Below are 19,766 nucleotides of genomic sequence, written 5' to 3' on the forward strand. Positions count from 1 at the left end.
GTGAGTGTGTGTGTTCTTTTTATAATAAGTAAATTAAAGTTGAACTAAAAGAGTATGGAGTTTTTTATGCATTAAAACTTTTCATACATATGAGATTTTTACAGAAGTCTTCTCTTATATATATTTTTTCTATAAATACATTACACATTTTTCAGAAAATTTAATGAGCCAGCTATGAAACGAACTACGAGTGGAAATGTGGTTGGTCCAAATGACATACCTGTGGAGGTATGGAGATGTTGTCTTACTGACCAGATTGGTTGACACAATCTTGGAGAATGAGAGGATGCCTGAAGTAAGGAGGTGAAGTGCACTGATATGAATTTTCAAGAACAAGGGTGATGTGCAAACTGTAACTACAGAAGGATGCGAAAAAGAGGAAGACCTCAGAGAAGATTCATGGATTTAGCAAAGGAAGAAATGCAGAGGCATCCACAGGATTCACAAATAGTTTATTAATACTTTATTATTATTATTGTTGTTGTTGTTGTCATTATTAGTTTAGTAATCAGTTTGTTGGGTAAATAAGATTGTGGGGGTTTTTAATAACAAAAACTCAAATAACATCTACAATATAAGCCATGGACTCATATCAACATCGTTATGCTCAATGCAATGCTCAGGATTTTCTCCAAGTCTGTTGTGGCCAGAGCTATCCTCTACACTGTTGCATGCTGGGGCAGCAGGTTGAGGGGCTGCTGATGCCAACAGACTCAATACACCGATCTGCAAGGCCAGCAATGTTGTGGGGATGGAGGTGGACTCTCTTAAGGTGGTGACGGAGAGGCGAATGTTGTCCAAGATAAAGACAATGTTGGATAATTCCTCCCACCCACTCCATGACATGCTGGCTAGCCACAGGAGCACGTTCAGTGAGAGACTGAGATTACCAAAAAGCACCACTGAACGACACAGGAAATCATTCCTGTCTGTGGCCATCTCCCTGTACAACTCATCCACCTAACACACTGTATACTGCAATAGCTACATCCTTTTTGCACATGCTCTTCTTTCTTATTCAGATATTTAGTCGTAAGTGACTTATATGTATGTATATATTGTGCTATTTCTTACTTCTTGTTTTGTCTATTTTTGTTACTGTTTGTACTGGAGCACTGTAACCAACATAATTTCCCCTAGGGATCAATGAAGTATTCTGATTCTGGTTAACAATTGCACAATATAGTGAAGTAAGATAGAAACAAGGTTAACATGTAGGTAAAGAAAATAAATAATAATAATAAAAATGATAAGACATAACAACTGGAATTTGCTTTTAATCTCAAACGGCGCCGAGAGGGGTTGCAGGTGGCGCGCTTTGATTACCTGCGCATCATTTGACGCACACGTCATCGTCCAACTGGCTCAGTGCGCATGCGCTTTAAACTTTATTCGAGGAAGTGGTAGGACAGGCACCAGAAGCGATAGGGAAGAGTTTGTTGTTAACTCCACCTTCAGAGAAGACAAAAAGAACACCTCGCAACATTTTCAAAATGTCGGAATTTGATACCAACCCGTTCGCAGATACTGCCAGCGAAAACCCTTTCAATGTAAGTACGAGGACTGAGATTATAAGGCGCAGTCGGTGACATATCAAACGGCGGCAGTTAAACGGTAGCCAGCACGCCAGGAAACTTGTTGGGTGGATGTCGGGGCGGGAACCTACGTCTTTGAGGATTGCAACCATTTGGCAGGAAGTGTGACTGACAGTTTTTTAACCAATCACGTGGCTTGTAAAACGGCTGCATATCCTGTGAGTTTAGTTGCAGGAAGTTAAACTTGAAATGTGTGTCAGATATATTTTTTAAGCCACAGTACCTATTTTCTGCTTCCTTCGGAAGATAATGTACATTATTGTGTGTATTTCTAATGTCTTAGACGTGATTTGTGATAGTTCTGGTGGTTTGTAATGTGACGTTTATCGAAACTGTTGGTTTTCTCTCTACAAAGAGCTTCTAGCACACAGGATGTCTGATAGTAGGCCAGTTGTTTGTGGAAATAGGAACGTCCTCCCTTCACTTTAAAATATTAAAAAGGGCGAGCGACAAACTAAGGTCTTTCTTTATATGCACTGAAATAATATTTAGTTATATGAACAGATTTATAGTAGGAAAGCCTACTGGGAATGTTCTTATCCTCATGTTCCCATACATTTTTCTCTGGATAAATGTTCAGAAATAGTGAGAGTAAGAGTGTTTAGTTGCTATATCTTTATAGCTTTTCTTTTGTTCCCTTGCACTAAAATGGGTTAATAACTGAAACAAGCCCAGAATTTCACATTTGGTCATTAATGTTTCTATTGGCAAAGACGTGTTGAAGCTTTGAGGGGTATACTGTAAACACAGCCAGGTTTTCTTAGTGTTAGCAGGCTTGACAAAACCTAAAACCCTAGTCTGAGGTAATGGGGATCACAGTGGTGGTTACTGCTCCGGACAAGGCTATGTGTTCAGTCTAAGTTACCAAGGTAATTTGGCCAGTTATGAAGAGAGCCACTTTTGAGACACAAGAAACTGTCACGTTAGGTTTGACAAGCTCACTGACCCATTAATTGTACTTTGTAGTACACTCAGGAGCTAGAATTATTTGCCATTCATAAAGGAAGTGGTTTGACCCCTGGCTGCTTCAGTCTGCATGGAAAAGTGTCCTTGGGCAATTTTACCTCCATTATTGCCTAGTCCTCATCTGAAATTGAAAATGAAAGAAAGTAACAGAAGTCATAGAAAAAGACAAGTAGAATAAAGTACAATGTGAATATGTGTGTGAAAAGGAAGATGTGGCTTTTAGTCTTTAAGTGCTTTGAGTACTCAGTAAGAGTAGACAACCCCTTTAAATGCACCAGTCTGTGATTTAATATTATGCCAGCCAAGAAAAAGGATGAAAATGAAATAAATGGCTGACACAGAGGCAGCAGCAGTTAGGGAGACTCTGACATTGATTAATCCCTAATGTAAGTTACTCTTTAAAAACCTAGTTTTTGTCACTGTGTCTCATACTCCTTTAACACAGTATTTAACACACAGAAGTTTCAAACCCAACAATGGAAGAGCACCAATTTAAAAATGTTAACCATCATCTTTTGCTTGTTATTTTTTATCCATATATATGTGTATATATAAGAATGCATGATTTATTGTACATGTGTATGTACATGCAGGGAAACAGTCCTTTTTATATCAGGTTTTCTCTTTCTCTTTCACGGAAACCTTTGAAGTCTGTCAGGAATTATCTCACACTCCACAAGTTTTCTTTTTTTTCTCTGGGACATGAGCTAGATATGTTAGCCTAGTTTCTGCAGTAGTAAAGAACCTGTTTATGTTTTCCATCTTTCCTTCTTATTATGCAATATGAAATTCATAAAGTAAAAAAAACAAAATTAAACCTGTCATAACTCTCCTTATTTAACAGTTTTTGAAATGAAGTGTAACATTTTAGTAACAGTGGCCATTCTTGAAAATGTAGAATTAGATAAAATGCAACATAAAAGGTGAATAGAAACTTAGCAGATTAATCACAATGGCTTGATCATGATGTCAGATTTGAATAACCGCATAGATAAGTGGGTGTTTGCATCTGTTAACACACACGTGCTGTTGTTAGGGTTTTTCAGTTCTACCAAATGTTAAGAAATCCATCTTATTGCAGAGAGAGCAACAGTTTATAGGAGCATTCAGAGTCCAAGGTTCAACCAGGCCTCACATTTAGTGTGACATATTTAACAGTAAATTGCTCTTATCACACTCCAAATCAAAACCAATGACCTGTGGGTACTATTCTGTGTAAGATTTAAGTGGCATTATGCTTTTACAGTATTGCAGAATGGAACTTTTGTTATCTCAAGTGTTCAATAGGTGTGACGTCAGTGGAGACTTCTGTTTGTTTGGTGGGTGGACTGGATAAATACCCTAGTAGCAGCTGGAGTATAATATGTACTCTGAAAAGCAGTTCTATTCATAAAAGCTCGCTGTCTGTGGTCACATTAAATATTTAACATGTTACCAACCTTTGAAAGAATATTAAAAATGTTAAAATGTGCATGTTTGTGGACTGCAGACTGCACTATGCTGCTTTTTCCCCCTGTAGGCCTTTCTGAGCATGTGCTTCTATCATTTGTAGCACTGTGGTATCTAAATTATTATTTTTGGGCCTTTGCTGGACAGATGCAGTGAAGATGTTTACGGGTGGGAATGTTTACAGGTGTGTCACTTTCCTATGGTTAGGAAAGCAGGTAGAGAAAGGGGAATACATGCAGCAAAAGGCCGCGGGTTGGAGACGGACCCATGCCATACTGCTTTTGGTCACCTGTTCACCCAGTGAGCTAAACCTGCACCCCATGGCTGTGGTATCTAATGTAAAATGTAGTAGTATCCAGCTGCTGTTTTGAAATGGCCACACCTAGGGAATCAGCAGTTATGAGAGCATGTCCGGTTTCCTTGTACAGAGACGTTAAAGTCACTGTATTATTTTTGTATTAAAATATGCCATGTTTACATGTCATCTATATACTTTATGCAGTTTTCCATATATCGGCATATATGGAAAACTGCATCTTTGTATGTCTGTCTATTGTTTTGAAGATGCTGTCCTCTTGTTTGAGGCTTGTCCCAGCTCGGTTTTCATTTCAGAGACTGTGTAAGTTTGCTGTCATCAGTTACTTTATTCACTGCTGTCGGTTTGTCTCTCTAAAGGATGTATAATAAGCCACTCCTCGCTGTTTACTAAGCATATGTTTTTTTTACCTGTGCAATTAGGTAAAGACGTTTTGAACGAGAGCCTTTGAATATCTTTGCAGGCAACAAGGAGTTGTTTCGTAAAATGTATCATGGGTCATTTAAGTTGGGTTTAGAGGTTAATTCCATTCACCCTTTTCCCTTTATATTGCTAGCTGTTGATCATCTCACTCAGACGTCTCTATGTTGCCGTCTGGGAATGTTTACAGGTGTGTCACAAGCACATATTAACAAGCAGGCGAGCTCTTATCACACTGTTGGTGAGTGACGTGTCACGTAGTCATGTGAAGTACTCGTTCCGTCAACCTTTTAAAGGAAGGACTGATTTGTCCCAGATTATTGAAGTGATTCTGGAAGTTGTTACTGTGTCATAGTTTTTGTTTTTGATCACCCACCGAGTTCACACAAACTTGCAGATGCAGCATTTCTCAGGACTGCATTGTACACCATCATTTCCAAATAAAAGCTTAGTTGTTACAATATGTTCTAGTGTAAATATTAGATATTGGTGTGTATATATATGTGTTTAGATGTTTCTTTTTATGTGCCAGTCTGGGATTATCTCTGAGACCTTGTCAGAGTAATTTACAGCATAGTTTCAGGTTCTTCCAGAACATCACAGGTTGTTGAGTTACATTCAAACCTTTTATAAGGAATGTTTTAATGAGGACAAGGTATGAGTCTACATATGCACAAGTTACATTTTACAACATAGTAGCAACCACCACACCCTATCAGTAAATTGTTTATTTCATATATGTATATGACAGTGGTTATAGCTACTGTTGCATAACCCTCTGCTTTCTGAATTTTAAATATTGCTGTTGTGGCTGCTGCCATGTTGGTATGTTGCTGAAATCGAGACCTGAAGTAGACAAAGGTCATTGGGAGGGTTGCAAACACAATATGTAATAATCTGTGCCAAATCAAATATGCATATCCTTCCACTGTAACTCACATTTTGAGTAAACCTCAAGTGGCCATCAGAAGAACTGCAGTTTTTGGAACTTGTTCAGCTGCTTCAATTTTCAGTCCCAGAGGGCTTAACAAACTGAGCCTTAGGAAGCCATTATTTCCATTGTCAACTGTCAACTAATTCGCTGCTGCTAGACTTCACGAAGAAAAGAACTGACTAGGGCTCCAAATACAAGGAGTGTTTGACTCCACTGCCCAGCCCTCTGAAGAATCCAGATATCAAAGGGATATTCATAGAAATCAAGGCTCAGATACTTTCCCTACTGAAAGACGTGAAGAGCAGGCCAGAGGTTGCACCACCATCAGAAACAAGCTGGTTCAGCCTATGTCGTGTGGTGTGTCTGCTCAAGACATGGCCATGGAGCAGACAGTATGGAGTTTCTGTTCATCCTCTGTAAAGAAACCATGAACCTCTTCTGACTAGGACACAGGAAAAGAATACAAACCTGCTAACTCAGTTTTGTGATAGCCCCTTCACTGGTTATGTAGGTTATAGTTATTGAACCTTTTGGAGGAAAAAAAATCTCTCCAATCTACCTGAAGACATCTCTGATTCAGACTCTGACTACTGCTGCTGAACAACTAGGCCAAGTTTTCCAGACTGAGCCTACGGGCCCCACCCCCGACACATCTTGAGCTGTGTCCCATTTTAAGACCTGGATTTTTTTTTTTCAAAGCTGGTATTTGTAGCTGGGCTGAATTTGAGCCTTTATTCTGAGCGAACTGCTGAGTAGGGCTGGGCCATATTATACCGTTCACGGTAATACCGGTATAATGTTAGGCAACGATAGGAAAATGAAATATCGCGATAGAATGGGAGTAAAACGCGCATGCGCAGTGCCTTTGTTTTCATACGCACATGGCCGATTGTTGAGTGAAACAGATGAACCAGAATTGGTTTGTAAAAATGGTGCAACTTCCGTGATGTGGAACTGGTTTGGTGTTTGTCCGTCAGATACACAACAAAGCACATTTTTTTGCAGAACATGCAAGCGGCCGTTCTAAGATGCTCTTAAATCTGGGAGTAATCTGGGTCCTAAACTCCGTATGCTTCAGGTCAAACAACACTGCAGCATCACTTAGAGTTAAAAACTGTCTAAATTCTTTCATCTTTAATAAAACGATCAGCATTGCTGCTTTACCAGGTGTAACTATAAAGTTTAACTTCCAGGCATCCATGAAAACAAAAGTTATTACATTTAACGGAGTTAGAAGTTAGCAGGAAGCTAGCGGAAGTTAGCTCGCTAGTTTCGCTAGTTACCTAAGCATGATATTGCATGTTCTGACTGAGAGATTTCTGAAAAAATTCAAACGTACAGCTCTGCTATCACTTCCACCATAAATGAAGACAGGAAACTAAACAGCAGTGACGTTTGTAGGGTTACTGAAGTTTGGCTAGCTGGTATATAATGATGTGCTACGTGATCGCTAGCGACACAGCTATGTTAGCATAACATAAACAGTGAAGCTGGAGGACGAACACTAACACTTTTCCACTTATAAAAGTTAACGTGAAGGTTCTTCATGGTTAGAGACAAATGCAATCGCATGTCCGGATGCTGTAAACGGACCAAACTTCAGTCAGGAGAACAACTGAGATAATCCATCCACAATAGAAGGTTAGTCATTAATATACTGCAACAACATGGGAATAGAGCAGCTACCAGAGAATTCAACATTAATGAATCAATGGTACAGAAGTGGAGGAAGCAAGAAGAATGAGTTTAATAAAGTTTGATTTATCTGACTGCTTTGTTTCGCTTAATGTGCCTTATAATCCCGTGCACCTTATGGTCCGAAAAATGCGTACTGCACACTGCAGTTTAATGTTGCAAAGCACCTCTTTTTGACTTCAGTGGATATTATACATGGTTATGCTCAGGATATGTCAGCCCATTTCTACTGGAAATGCCTTTTGGTTAAACTTTCAGCAAGGAATTTGCATTTGCACTGTTACATTTTTATAAAGCTTTAATGTACATAAAAACCAGCTTCTTGTTTAAGTGAAAATAAATGGAAGGTTGTCTTTTTGCGCTAGTAATGTTGTGGAGTTGTATTTTGTCTCGCATCAATTATATCGTCGGTTATATCGTTATCGCAAATTTTCAAATATATATCGTGATAAATATTTTTGGCCATATCGCCCTGCTCTACTGCTGAGTGTAAAGGTGTGTCTAAAAACTTCAGGTACTGGATCAGAGAATCTCATCGTCGTCGGCGGCTATAGATTGGAGAGGAGAAAAAAATCAGAAATAATTGTGTCAGGTGTAACTGGGACAAGTGGTAGCAATTAAGTTAAACAGAAGCTGAAGCTGTGTCAGGAAGATGGAGAACAATAAAATATTTGTGTAAGTTTAATTGAGACTGTAATTTTTCTTTGCAGGGTCTCTTTGGTTGTCCTTACCGATATTGACTGACAACCACTTAAATACAAATACAAAAGGACAATTTGCAATTAAGCTGTTGGCACATCCTAGAAATCTTACCGTCTTCCTTTCAAATAGGACAGACCCTTGTTGAATTACATCACGACACATGCGTGTTACCGGTACATCACAGGAGGCTCCAGAGACCCTGTTGGGCTGAAGTGGCGTCATGTATGGCAGGAATTCACAGTTACTGTTGTAGTTTTGGTGTGAATAAAAATTTCCTGGTACCTTTTTACCCCCCTCATATTTGTTTTTGCATGCCAATATAAAGTGCATCATTAAAATTTTTGGTCATGTGTTGGGATGCCACAAGCTGCCAAAATAGTGTCATCATCCAGTGCAGATGTCAAAACATGCTTTCTAGTTTTTTATTTTAGATTTAGGTTGTGCTTTACAGTTTTAATTCCTTAATAAAAAGGTTTATTGGAGGAAGAAAACTGTATGTGAATATAATGTTTTTAAGCCTTTAAAAGGTCTCCAAAAGGTCTTAAAAGGCTTTGAGAGAAATCTATAATTGCGTGCATGTGTGTAAAATGTACTGAACTGCATTGATGGAATTTATCAGGTCCTGACTTTCTTTTCTCAGACGTGTCAAAATAAGCAGTGCCTTCTCATATTATAGAGTGGTTAAATCAATAGTGAGCTCACTAGAGTCATTTAATGATTACCAGTGCTTCTCCAGGGGTAATATTACCAGGAACCTCAGAGGTTATTGCTGGATGTTATTGTACTTTACTTTATGACTTTGGCAAAGCATGATACGAGATTTCATAATCTCGGCTTTTTTCTTTTTGAGGGTTGCTTTCAGTGTTTCAGGAAATGGTAAAGCTTATAACAAAGAGTTCTTCTGGAGAGAAAATGAACAGCACTAAATGAATTTCTTCTTTGTAGATTTTAAGTCTAAATAAACTTGATATTCTTTATTTATTTATATTTATAAATATATATTTATTTTATATTTATTTATATTCTTGCAAAACTGTTCAGTTAAGCCATGTCAGTTAAGCCATGTAAATGCACTTACCTCTAATAGCAGCTCACCAAACCTGGTACAAGAGGCCTCTTTTTCATTACTGCATAGCACCTACACTTATTTCTGCAGCTTTTAGCTCAAAGATAAGAAATACTTCCAAGCTGTCATCATAGACAGAAATTGGATCAAAATGTATTTGTAGATTTTCAGGTAACTCATTATTATAAGTTGATAAAGATGCGCACGTGTTTTTATTATTATTTTTATTGTTTTTCCAGGATCCCTCTGTCACTCAGGTGACAAAATCCAACATCGAACCAGTTGACCAGTACAACCCTTTCTCTGCTCAACCCAGTGTAAGACATCTGGAAGCTACATTTTCTACTCATTTTGTTGGTTTTGAAACCATTTGATGGTGTCTTATCTGCACATTTCCTCATTATTTCGTTTTCCTGTCAAAATATTGTATCTTTTGTTTTTTCTCACCATCTTTCAGTTCACCATTTCAATTTTTTGGTCTTGGCCTGCTTATGTCGCCATTCCCTTTATCTTCTTAGCCTTGTTTTCCTGGTATTCCTTCTCTTTTACTGGTTGCATTTGAATCTTTTATTTGCTTATTGTTGTTTTTTAGGATGGACTAGCAGCTCACACCACATCTCCTGCTGTGCTACAGCCATCTACAGAGCCCAGTCCACAGGTGAGAATTTATACCAAACCCACCACTTCTCTGATTAAAAAAAATATTTTTATGAAGGTGAATGAGCAGGTGTGGGTGAGATTTTATAACAATCTAGCATTATTATTGCACAATTATGTGACCTCACTCTGTTTTTTCAGTTGATGGATGGTGGGAATTATGAGATTGAGATACATCGAAGCCCTGATTGACAACAAAGAGCAGAATAAGACTCAGTTGCAGTTTACTGAAGCTGTAAGACGGCCCCAGTCTGTCAGGAGAGGTTGGCTAATGCTAACATTGTGCAAAGCAAGCTAAAAATACATCTGGTAGTAAAACATTTTTGAGAGCAACTCAAACCTACTGTAGAAGACCACTACATCTAAGCCAAGATGAGCAAGACCATTTATTGAAATTCAATAAATACATTTAAAAAATTTCAGTTCTTATCCTAGGTCTAGATATCACAGATGGGCTCTTAATCACATATTCCTACTGCAGCACATTTAGAAGAACTCATAATAACTACGATGACAATTGGATGTTATTTAGTGACAGTGTGAATGGAGGTGTGCATTTTGTCTTGCCCTCTGCTGTGCTCTGGGTACTAAAAGTTTGGAAACCACTAAGAAAGAGTATTTTCTTAAGTTCCAATTCTACTTATCCTGCCTGTTTAATTAACAGTTATTTTTTCACACAGATGCTGTAGCCGTTTCTTTTACTCAAAGCCATTTAGTTGCTACATCGAACTAAATGTCCAAACCTTATTTTGCCAAAAAGATCACAAAACTGAGCTTTTAATTAGGGGTGGGTTTTTATAATCGATTTATCGATTAAAATCGATTCTGGCTTGGATAACGTGAAATCGATTCATTAAAATTGTGAATCGTTTTTTTAATATAAATTTATTTTGCCCGAAATGCCAGAATCTCAGGTGAAAAATCACAAAATTTCAATAACCACCAAACAGCTAAGACAGTAAATGAGAGCAGGTACACGGATTCAGCACAAAGACGTTCTAAAATGTTTAGAAATTGCATTTTTTAGCAACACGTGGCTCATTTTAGAATTCTAAAATAACTGGATGTGTCTAAAGGGCAATCTGTCCCTTCAGACTCTCAGTATGGTCCTTACGTCAGGATGTGTGGTTGCTACACAAACATCTACTCACTTTACACATTATTATAATGAAGCTCTTTGTTCTGTCCTATAAATATTCATGAATAGCAAAACAGATCACCTGCATCCTACCTCTTCCTGGCAAGTCAGAGATCAGATATGATAACCATGAATATGTATTTCCTGTAATATGTCATTTAAAAGTCAAGTACACCCTTTTAGATGCCTGTGAAAACAGATGCAATTCAGAGTGTTTATTGAAGTGGCTCACAGCGACTGATTGCTGTCTTGGGTGTTAAAAACTGAAACTAGAAAGCTTATATGTGAAGTGAATCATTTCTGCACCGTTTCCTTGCTATTTGCATGAAATCGGAGTCTCCTGACAGTGGCTTAGGTAATTTTCTGTGCATCTAATGTGGTGGTTGAGTGAAGCGTTTCCTCCTTTTTCAGGTAACTGCTGCTGCAGCTCAGGCCAACCTGCTGAGGCAGCAGGAAGAGCTGGAGAGGAAAGCTGCCGAGCTGGACCGCAGAGAGCATGAGCTACAGAGCAGAGGCCTGACAGGTCATTAAAAACAAAACTCCTCTGCACAGCGCCCTGATAACAGACAATGATTTGCAACGTGGGCATTATGTACCAAAGACAAATATAAAACTACATCCTTGCACTCACTGGCTTTTTTTTTTTTTTTTTTTGGGCTCTGATATTCATATCAATAGGTCTGCAAAGAGCTATAACAATAATATGAAGATCATTATCTGTTAATTATCAACTCTGGTGAATGACTGAATGTTTGGTGAAATGTGTCTTCATGTGCTGCATCTGCTGATGTAAACTTGCGGTGATAAGTTTTTAGTTTAGTTTAAAAAGCAGATGCTTAGATAGGTTTATGTAAACAGTGCAGTTATGTTCCAGAGGCACAGCAGTGACATTATCCAGCCTGCTTAGGTAGGAATGCTGCTGTACATTGACTCCCACACACTTGCGTAAATGACTCAGATGAATGTGTCAGTATTTTAAAAATAACCACCGGTTGCTTTTTGTTAAACTCTATTCGTGCTCATGATATATCTGCTGTCTTGTATTTATAGTTTGCCATGCTGATGTTATCTCTTGACTCGACAGGTAAAGAGAACAACTGGCCTCCACTTCCAAAGTTCTTCCCCATCAAACCATGTTTTTACCAGGACTTCTCAGAGGAAATCCCCCCAGAGTGCCAGAGAGTCTGCAAGATGATGTACTACCTCTGGATGTGTAAGCACATTACATTTTTAGGGGGGCGGACATTGGAAGTCTGAGAAGTAAAAACCTTTCAGGAAGGTTTGAAGCTCTGAATCGGTGTAAAAATGTACCCTAAAATCACTTCTTAACAACACCGGTTGGTGTGATGGGAAAAACACTCCAGCCAGTACTGTTTAGTTTTTGTTCTTCTTTGCTGTATACATACATGATACTGAAATTCTGACTAGAATACAATCACTGACTCTCTCTACTGTCGTCCTCAGTCAACTGTGTGACTCTGTTCCTCAACCTGCTGGCATGTTTGGCTTTCTTCACCACGGCTTCAAGCAATGGTGTGGACTTTGGTCTCTCCATTCTCTGGCTCATCCTCTTTGCTCCCTGCTCCTTCCTCTGCTGGTACCGACCCGTCTACAAGGCCTTCAGGTGAGTCCCCCCATCATGAAAGGTACTGTATGCATCATTTGACCCCGTGTGTGGACAGTGATGTGTGTTTTTTAAGAACTCTGCTTAAAAGGCATTTTTTCATCTGGATTTTACAGACGTGTACATTAATGCATTAGCTTTTGAAATGTTTGTTCCCAAATGTATTGTGTATAAATTTAACAAAAAACCCTGTGAGTTTATTTTTAAGTTTCGATCAACTGCTGTGAACAAAAAGAAAAATGTCTGATAACTTTGATACTTTTTGTAACAACGATAATGCTTCTGCGCCAGATGTATTCGCTTTCCCTTGTAATTTTTGTGCTGTCACAGTGTGTATTTCACACATTACATTTATATTACAGCGTTGCCATGGTAAAGATTTGCACTTGCACATGTCACTTACATTCATATAACTGTACTCCTGATATAAATGTGTTTTCTAAGTCTGAAAGTTTAATGGATGGTTTTTTCCTCTTTTTTTCAGGACTGACAGCTCCTTCAGCTTCTTCTTGTTCTTCTTTGTGTTTTTTTGCCAAGTGGTAATCTTCATCATCCAGTCAATAGGCATACCTCACTGGGGCAACAGGTGAGTGTCATGTATGTCCTATTTTTCAATAAAAACTTTAGTTTTCCAGATGGCTTCTTCAAAAGTAAATATGTGGGCATTACGTTTATGGTTTTTAAGCATATACTTGAAATAATATGTTAAGGATATAATAGGATAGCTTTTTTTTAATTACCCTCTGCAAATTTCAAATTATTTTTTTTAAACTCTAATCTGTATTTAATTACATATCTCTATAAATAAAGCTTATATTAGTCCAGCATGTTATGGTAGATATATGCATTGCATGAAAGTAAATCAGAGTCCTATTTCAATTTCAGTTTGTGCATCTTCATCACAAACCACAGACATTTTGGATATAAAGTCGTAACAGTTATTTCATATTCTGTTGGCGGCTTTAGTGAAATTTAGAAGTTTAAAAAACTATTTTTAAACACCAGAAATTGCAATAAGTATATTTTAAGTTCAAGTTCGAACAAATGTTATAATTTAACATATAATTTTGACATAATAATTATGTTTATATTAATATTAATTCATAGTATGTATGAATCTCATAAGAGCTTATGAATAGATAATAAAATAACTGGTTTCGCGGGAGTATTCACGTTGTGATCGTGTCCCCCTGACTGACAAAGTGTTTTGTGTGCTTGTGATTTGTTGCGTTAAATAATCAGAACTATTACCAGTCATTTGGCCTGTCAGCTGCCGTCCTCTCTCTTTCCTTCATTTTCTGCAATCTTTCATCTCTCACGACAGAAACTTTCCATTCTTCAGCCTCTAGCCTGCTGCCTCTCTGTCTGCGGGTAACTCTGTAAGTTTCTGCTGCTTGCAGTCTGTTACCCCACCATTTCTTTGTTCTCTTTTCCCAATCTAAATGTGTTTCAGCTTAAACTGCATCAGAATACGGTGTCATAACCTCTGCTCTTTAACCAGTGATCCATTTTAAATACTAACCTGCTGTTTTTTACTTTGTGTTTGTTTGTTGTTGTTTTTTTTCCTATTTTTTTAACTTCTTAATATTACGATCAAATTAATTATAAATGTATTAAAGTCAAACAGAGTTTTAAAGGTAAAAAGAAGAATAAGAGCAACAGAAAATGAGGGCAGTGATGTTCATTTATTTCACGTTAATTATTTAACCAGTGGTTGGCATTTGTTTTTGTCCGGCTGCTTCCAAAACACATTCTTCTCTTCTCCTCAAATCGAATATAGCAGCGTACATGTGTTGTACGCTGTATGTTGTATGTTTCCTTCTGTTGAATACAATTTTAAGTTTCACTGATGCTGTTCATAAGATCACCTAAAACTCTGCTGTTTGTTGCAGTGGTTGGCTCTCTGCATTCACTATCATCAGTGAACACCGTGCAGTGGGAATCATCATGATCATAGTGGCCATCCTCTTCACTTTGTGCGCTGTGATGTCTGTCATTCTGCTCAAGATGGTAAGAGTTGCCTCACTTTTCTTTTCTTTTTTTCTTAATTTTCTTCAGAACACAGTTTTTATCTCTGGTTATTTTACTTGTTGACTCACTAATCAACAGTTGCTAGATGTCTGTGTAATGTTATGGTTGATTTTTGGTTAACACCAGTGCAAATCCTTCAAGTGCACCAATCACAATGAAATGGAATTCCAGCCATTCATTCATTCTTACATGTGTGTCCAGTTCAGGAGCCTATCCCAGCCCTATGCTTCTAATAGGGCAAGAAGCAAGGTAGATCCTGGACAGGTCACCATTGTGTCACAAGGCTAACACAGAGAGAAAGACCGTCATTCACACTCACATCTAAGGCATTTTTAGAAATACGACATGCTTATCTCTAGTCTGTGGGAAGAAACCAGTGTATCCAGAGAGAAACCCATCTGGCCAGCATGTTTGAACCAGGAACCCTCTTGTTGTGCTGCCTGCTAAATTCAATTTAGAAATAAAATAATAATTCCACTTCATTTTTGTAGCACCAGATCAAAATTGTCATTGCAAATTGCTTTATGTTAGAGAGAAGCCAAAATCAGTTGATCCCCTATGAGCCGTACTTGATGATTTTTAGTAGGAAGAGACCTCATGCAGTACCAGGCCGAAGCGGGATTTATTTTCCAGCAGAGGTACAGTGGGGCAAAAATGTATTTAGTCAGCCACCGATTGTGCAAGTTCCCCCACCTAAAATGATGACAGAGGTCAGTAATTTGCACCAGAGGTACACTTCAACTGTGAGAGACAGAATGTGAAAAAAAAAAATCCATGAATCCACATGGTAGGATTTGTAAAGAATTTATTCGTAAATCAGGGTGGAAAATAAGTATTTGGTCAATAACAAAAATACAACTCAGTACTTTGTAACATAACCTTTGTTGGCAATAACAGAGGTCAAACGTTTACTATAGGTCTTTACCAGGTTTGCACACACAGTAGCTGGTATTTTGGCCCATTCCTCCATGCAGATCTTCTCGAGAGCAGTGATGTTTTGGGGCTGTCGCCGAGCAACACGGACTTTCAACTCCCGCCACAGATTTTCTATGGGGTTGAGGTCTGGAGACTGGCTAGGCCACTCCAGGACTTTCAAATGCTTCTTACGGAGCCACTCCTTTGTTGCCCGGGCGGTGTGTTTTGGATCATTGTCATGTTGGAAGACCCAGCCTCGTTTCATCTTCAAAGTTCTCACTGATGGAAGGAGGTTTTGGCTCAAAATCTCACGATACATGGCCCCATTCATTCTGTCCTTAACACGGATCAGTCGTCCTGTCCCCTTGGCAGAAAAACAGCCCCATAGCATGATGTTTCCACCCCCATGCTTCACAGTAGGTATGGTGTTCTTGGGATGCAACTCAGTATTCTTCTTCCTCCAAACACGACGAGTTGAGTTTATACCAAAAAGTTCTACTTTGGTTTCATCTGACCACATGACATTCTCCCAACCCTCTGCTGTATCATCCATGTGCTCTCTGGCAAACTTCAGACGGGCCTGGACATGCACTGGCTTCAGCAGCGGAACACGTCTGGCACTGCGGGATTTGATTCCCTGCCGTTGTAGTGTGTTACTGATGGTGACCTTTGTTACTTTGGTCCCAGCTCTCTGCAGGTCATTCACCAGGTCCCCCCGTGTGGTTCTGGGATCTTTGCTCACCGTTCTCATGATCATTTTGACCCCACGGGATGAGATCTTGCGTGGAGCCCCAGATCGAGGGAGATTATCAGTGGTCTTGTATGTCTTCCATTTTCTGATGATTGCTCCCACAGTTGATTTTTTCACACCAAGCTGCTTGCCTATTGTAGATTCACTCTTCCCAGTCTGGTGCAGGTCTACAATACTTTTCCTGGTGTCCTTCGAAAGCTCTTTGGTCTTGGCCATGGCGGAGTTTGGAGTCTGACTGTTTGAGGCTGTGGACAGGTGTCTTTTATACAGATGATGAGTTCAAACAGGTGCCATTCATACAGGTAACGAGTGGGGGACAGAAAAGCTTCTTACAGAAGACGTTACAGGTCTGTGAGAGCCAGAGATTTTCCTTGTTTGAGGTGACCAAATACTTATTTTCCACCCTAATTTACGAATAAATTCTTTACAAATCCTACCATGTGAATTCATGGATTTTTTTTTTTTCACATTCTGTCTCTCACAGTTGAAGTGTACCTCTGGTGCAAATTACTGACCTCTGTCATCATTTTAAGTGGGGGAACTTGCACAATCGGTGGCTGACTAAATACTTTTTTGCCCCACTGTAGCTCGTTTGGTGTCTCCTCCCATACAGGGATGACCTACCTGTTTAAACAGCAATTTTCTCACAATTTCTTCCTCCTCAGGTCCACAGCATGTACCGACGTACTGGGGCCAGTTTCCAGAAGGCGCAGCAGGAGTTCTCTCAGGGCGTCTTCACCAGTAAAACCTTCCAAACTGCTGCTGCTGGAACAGCTTCCTCTGCTGCCCAGGGAGCCTTCCAGGCAAACAACTAATGGTAGATTTAGCTAAACTGAGCTTGTTTAGCAGGTCAATGTCTGTACATTATCAGGTCTGGATAATTAATTAAACTAAAGCTGAACAAATGAGCCTTTTGAAGCCATCGGCCAGATTTCTGGAAATAAGAATTTGACCTCATAATGTACAGACCCTGAGCCAGGTTAAGCTCCTTCACCCTTCACCATCAGCATTTCCCTGTATCTCCTTTTGCTTGTCACTTTCAGTGTGTGCTATGCAGAGTTATATCGTCTGAAGTGGGTGTTTTTAAAAAAAACAAACAAACAAAAAAGCAAGCAGTGGAGGGAAAGTGCAAACTGGAGTGTAAAGCATGAAGTTGACTCAGTGCTATTTCAGCATTTCTTGTACATAAAATATAAATATTTTACATTTCATGTGGGTGCAGTGAGCTTGCGGTCCTCCACACTGATGGAATATCCTGTAATATAAATAAGATGAAGTGTTTGTCATTGATTGACATGTATTTTGTCCTGGAAGCATATCTCTTTGCTTTTGTTTGCTGCACGTTTTCAGTCTAATGAGGAAGAAATGGATCTGACAGATCGTGCTAATTGTAATCTGTGTGGCCTTAAAGTTTTGGATATTCTTTGGATGTTATTGCACAAAATGACTTAAACCTGGAGTAAGATGATCTTGGTAGTTAGCTCATGATTTCTACATAACCAAGTGCATCCACAGAGGAAACCACATCGCTCCACATCATTTCATGCTTGTACTCAGATTTTTTTTTTTTTTAATCTAATTCGGCAGACTGAGGTTCTGATGTCCTTTTTTTTTTTGTTTGTTTGTTTTTCTCCAGCCGAATATTCTTGCTGAACTGGTAATATTTACAAATGTTATCAGGATCACATTCATTTTTTTCTTATTTTTTAGCAGCTTCAGCTATGTCTTCTCACTACCTTGTTTAAGAGATGTTTCTAAGGAAACCAAACGAGTACTGAATATAAAAATGGAACATTTTTCTGATTAAAATAAGTAGATCAATATTTCATATAGATTCTTTAATGGACTGAGTCCATCCAAGCTAGAGTATTTTTTTAAATTTACTAACATTTAATGCAGGAGAAATGTTAGAAAATTTGCAATGATTTTTTTAAACGGTGTGAATATTTAACAACAATCAGAAAGTAAGTCGGGTATTCTGATTTCTGAGAAATCAGATATGTATCTGATTAGATGTATGCCAAAGCAGTGTGAATATGATACATTTCATCCTCCTCAGAACACATCCAGTTTCAGTAAACAGCTGCGGTATTTTCATTTCTTCTTGGAAATAGTGGAACATCTTCCTTGTATTCCTGTAACTTGTCCACTGAGCTCTAAATTATTTGTGTGCTGGTGTATATTTTCTACCTGATTTCATGTATTAAAAAACATGTGTGTGTGCGTGTTTATTGATTGTACTGTTTCAAAGCATCAGCTTGGATGTAACATGTTCCTAAATGACAAGTGCAAATTTGAATGTTTTTTTATGACGTTCCTGCACCGCATAACAGTCTGATTGGAGGTTTGAGCTTATTTACACATGTATAGTAAATATGGTTTTAAATTCACACATTTCTGAATGCAGATCTGGATTTTGTATTTTAGCGTCTATTAAAATTTCTTTGCTTTAATTTAAAACTGTTTTCCTTACTTTCCTTTTTTTAGTTTTACAGAACATTAGCGATTGAGCAATATGGAGACACAGTTGAGAAGGTTTGGACGTGTACGGAGGGTGGATGGTGGATATGAACAAAAGAATTTCCTGCATCTGGACGCAATAAAGTACATGTTATCTAAAAAGTAATCGGTTCACATTAGCATTAGCCCAACATCTGACATGATCAAAGGAGACATAATACCAGTGACGTGAAGACAATGGTACTGCATCAATATGAGTTTGAATATTATTAAAGCTTAAGTATTTTAATCCATAAATGTCACATACCTTTAAATTGGGTAACAATTTGAACTAGTATGATAGAACAAAGATAATGTTTTGCTTAGTGTTGCAAATCAAAAATTTGGGGGAAGAAAGTTGATATATTGATGCTTAGTTGCTACAATATGTAACAGAAATTTATCTGTATTGTGGACACCAGTGCTACCCCTCAGCCTCCTAGTAGATGCACCTTTGATATGAAAACTCATTCTCAATCTCATTCAGAAGATTTTCTGAAAGCTTGACCTCTGACCTTGACTTTGAGGTTGAGGTCACAGATTCAGACTTATCGGAGATGTCCGTGGCTAAACCTATGGCATCAATTTGGAACTCCTACATTGTCTGATTCTCAAGTTATCGCATTCACAAACTTGGGTGTCCATGCCAATAACCCATTAGCCTTTTATGGCTGAGGGGCAATGAGTGAACTAGAGCTGCAGGGATATCACATCGGATGCTTTAATCAGAGTTCTGAGGTGTTACCGGCATCCATCCATTTCTCAAATTGTTTACTGAGTTGTCCAACAGCAGCTGAGATAAGGTGAGAGGCAGGGTACACCTTGGAGAGGTCACCAGTCAATCACAGGACCATCACATAGAGGCAAATGACCACTCATGTTCACATTCATGCCTCAGAGCATGGCTGGGTATTGTCACAGATTTCTACAACCAATTCAGTTCTCTTTCACAATTTTATTCGACTCAATTCAATTTTAACTCAGCCAGAAATATTATAATTATGATCA

At 38.6% G+C, this 19,766-nt stretch overlaps 1 protein-coding gene across 2 annotated transcripts; it reads left to right on the forward strand.

Moving 5' to 3' along the window:
- Positions 1-1,384: 1,384 nt before the first annotated feature.
- On the forward strand, positions 1,385-18,713 carry scamp2 (secretory carrier membrane protein 2). Of its 2 annotated transcripts, none has more exons than XM_085412842.1 (9): positions 1,385-1,550; positions 9,383-9,460; positions 9,736-9,801; positions 11,350-11,461; positions 12,023-12,151; positions 12,403-12,562; positions 13,047-13,148; positions 14,455-14,572; positions 16,925-18,713. In XM_085412842.1, exons 1-9 carry the CDS (start codon positions 1,494-1,496, stop codon positions 17,072-17,074), a joined length of 972 nt encoding a protein of 323 aa, XP_085268968.1. In that variant the 5' UTR covers positions 1,385-1,493; the 3' UTR covers positions 17,075-18,713. The 2 variants fall into 2 exon arrangements, with proteins under 2 accessions (XP_085268968.1, XP_085268969.1); XM_085412843.1 differs by lacking the exon at positions 16,925-18,713 and adding an exon at positions 16,196-16,918.
- The last annotated feature ends 1,053 nt before the right edge of the window (positions 18,714-19,766 follow it).

Source organism: Rhamphochromis longiceps, linkage group LG7 (assembly GCF_057381845.1).
Source record: "Rhamphochromis longiceps isolate RC_006_pf linkage group LG7, R_longiceps_female_GT1.1, whole genome shotgun sequence".
Taxonomy (NCBI): Eukaryota; Metazoa; Chordata; class Actinopteri; order Cichliformes; family Cichlidae; genus Rhamphochromis; species Rhamphochromis longiceps.

Excerpts from the sequence above, each read along its gene's own strand:
- scamp2 (XM_085412842.1), top strand. The coding sequence starts at position 1,494 with ATGTCGGAATTTGATACCAACCCGTTCGCAGATACTGCCAGCGAAAAC. Across the intron at positions 9,461-9,735 it reads CTTTCTCTGCTCAACCCAGT|GATGGACTAGCAGCTCACAC; the intron begins GTAAGACATCTG and ends GTTGTTTTTTAG. Across the intron at positions 12,563-13,046 it reads CCCGTCTACAAGGCCTTCAG|GACTGACAGCTCCTTCAGCT; the intron begins GTGAGTCCCCCC and ends TCTTTTTTTCAG.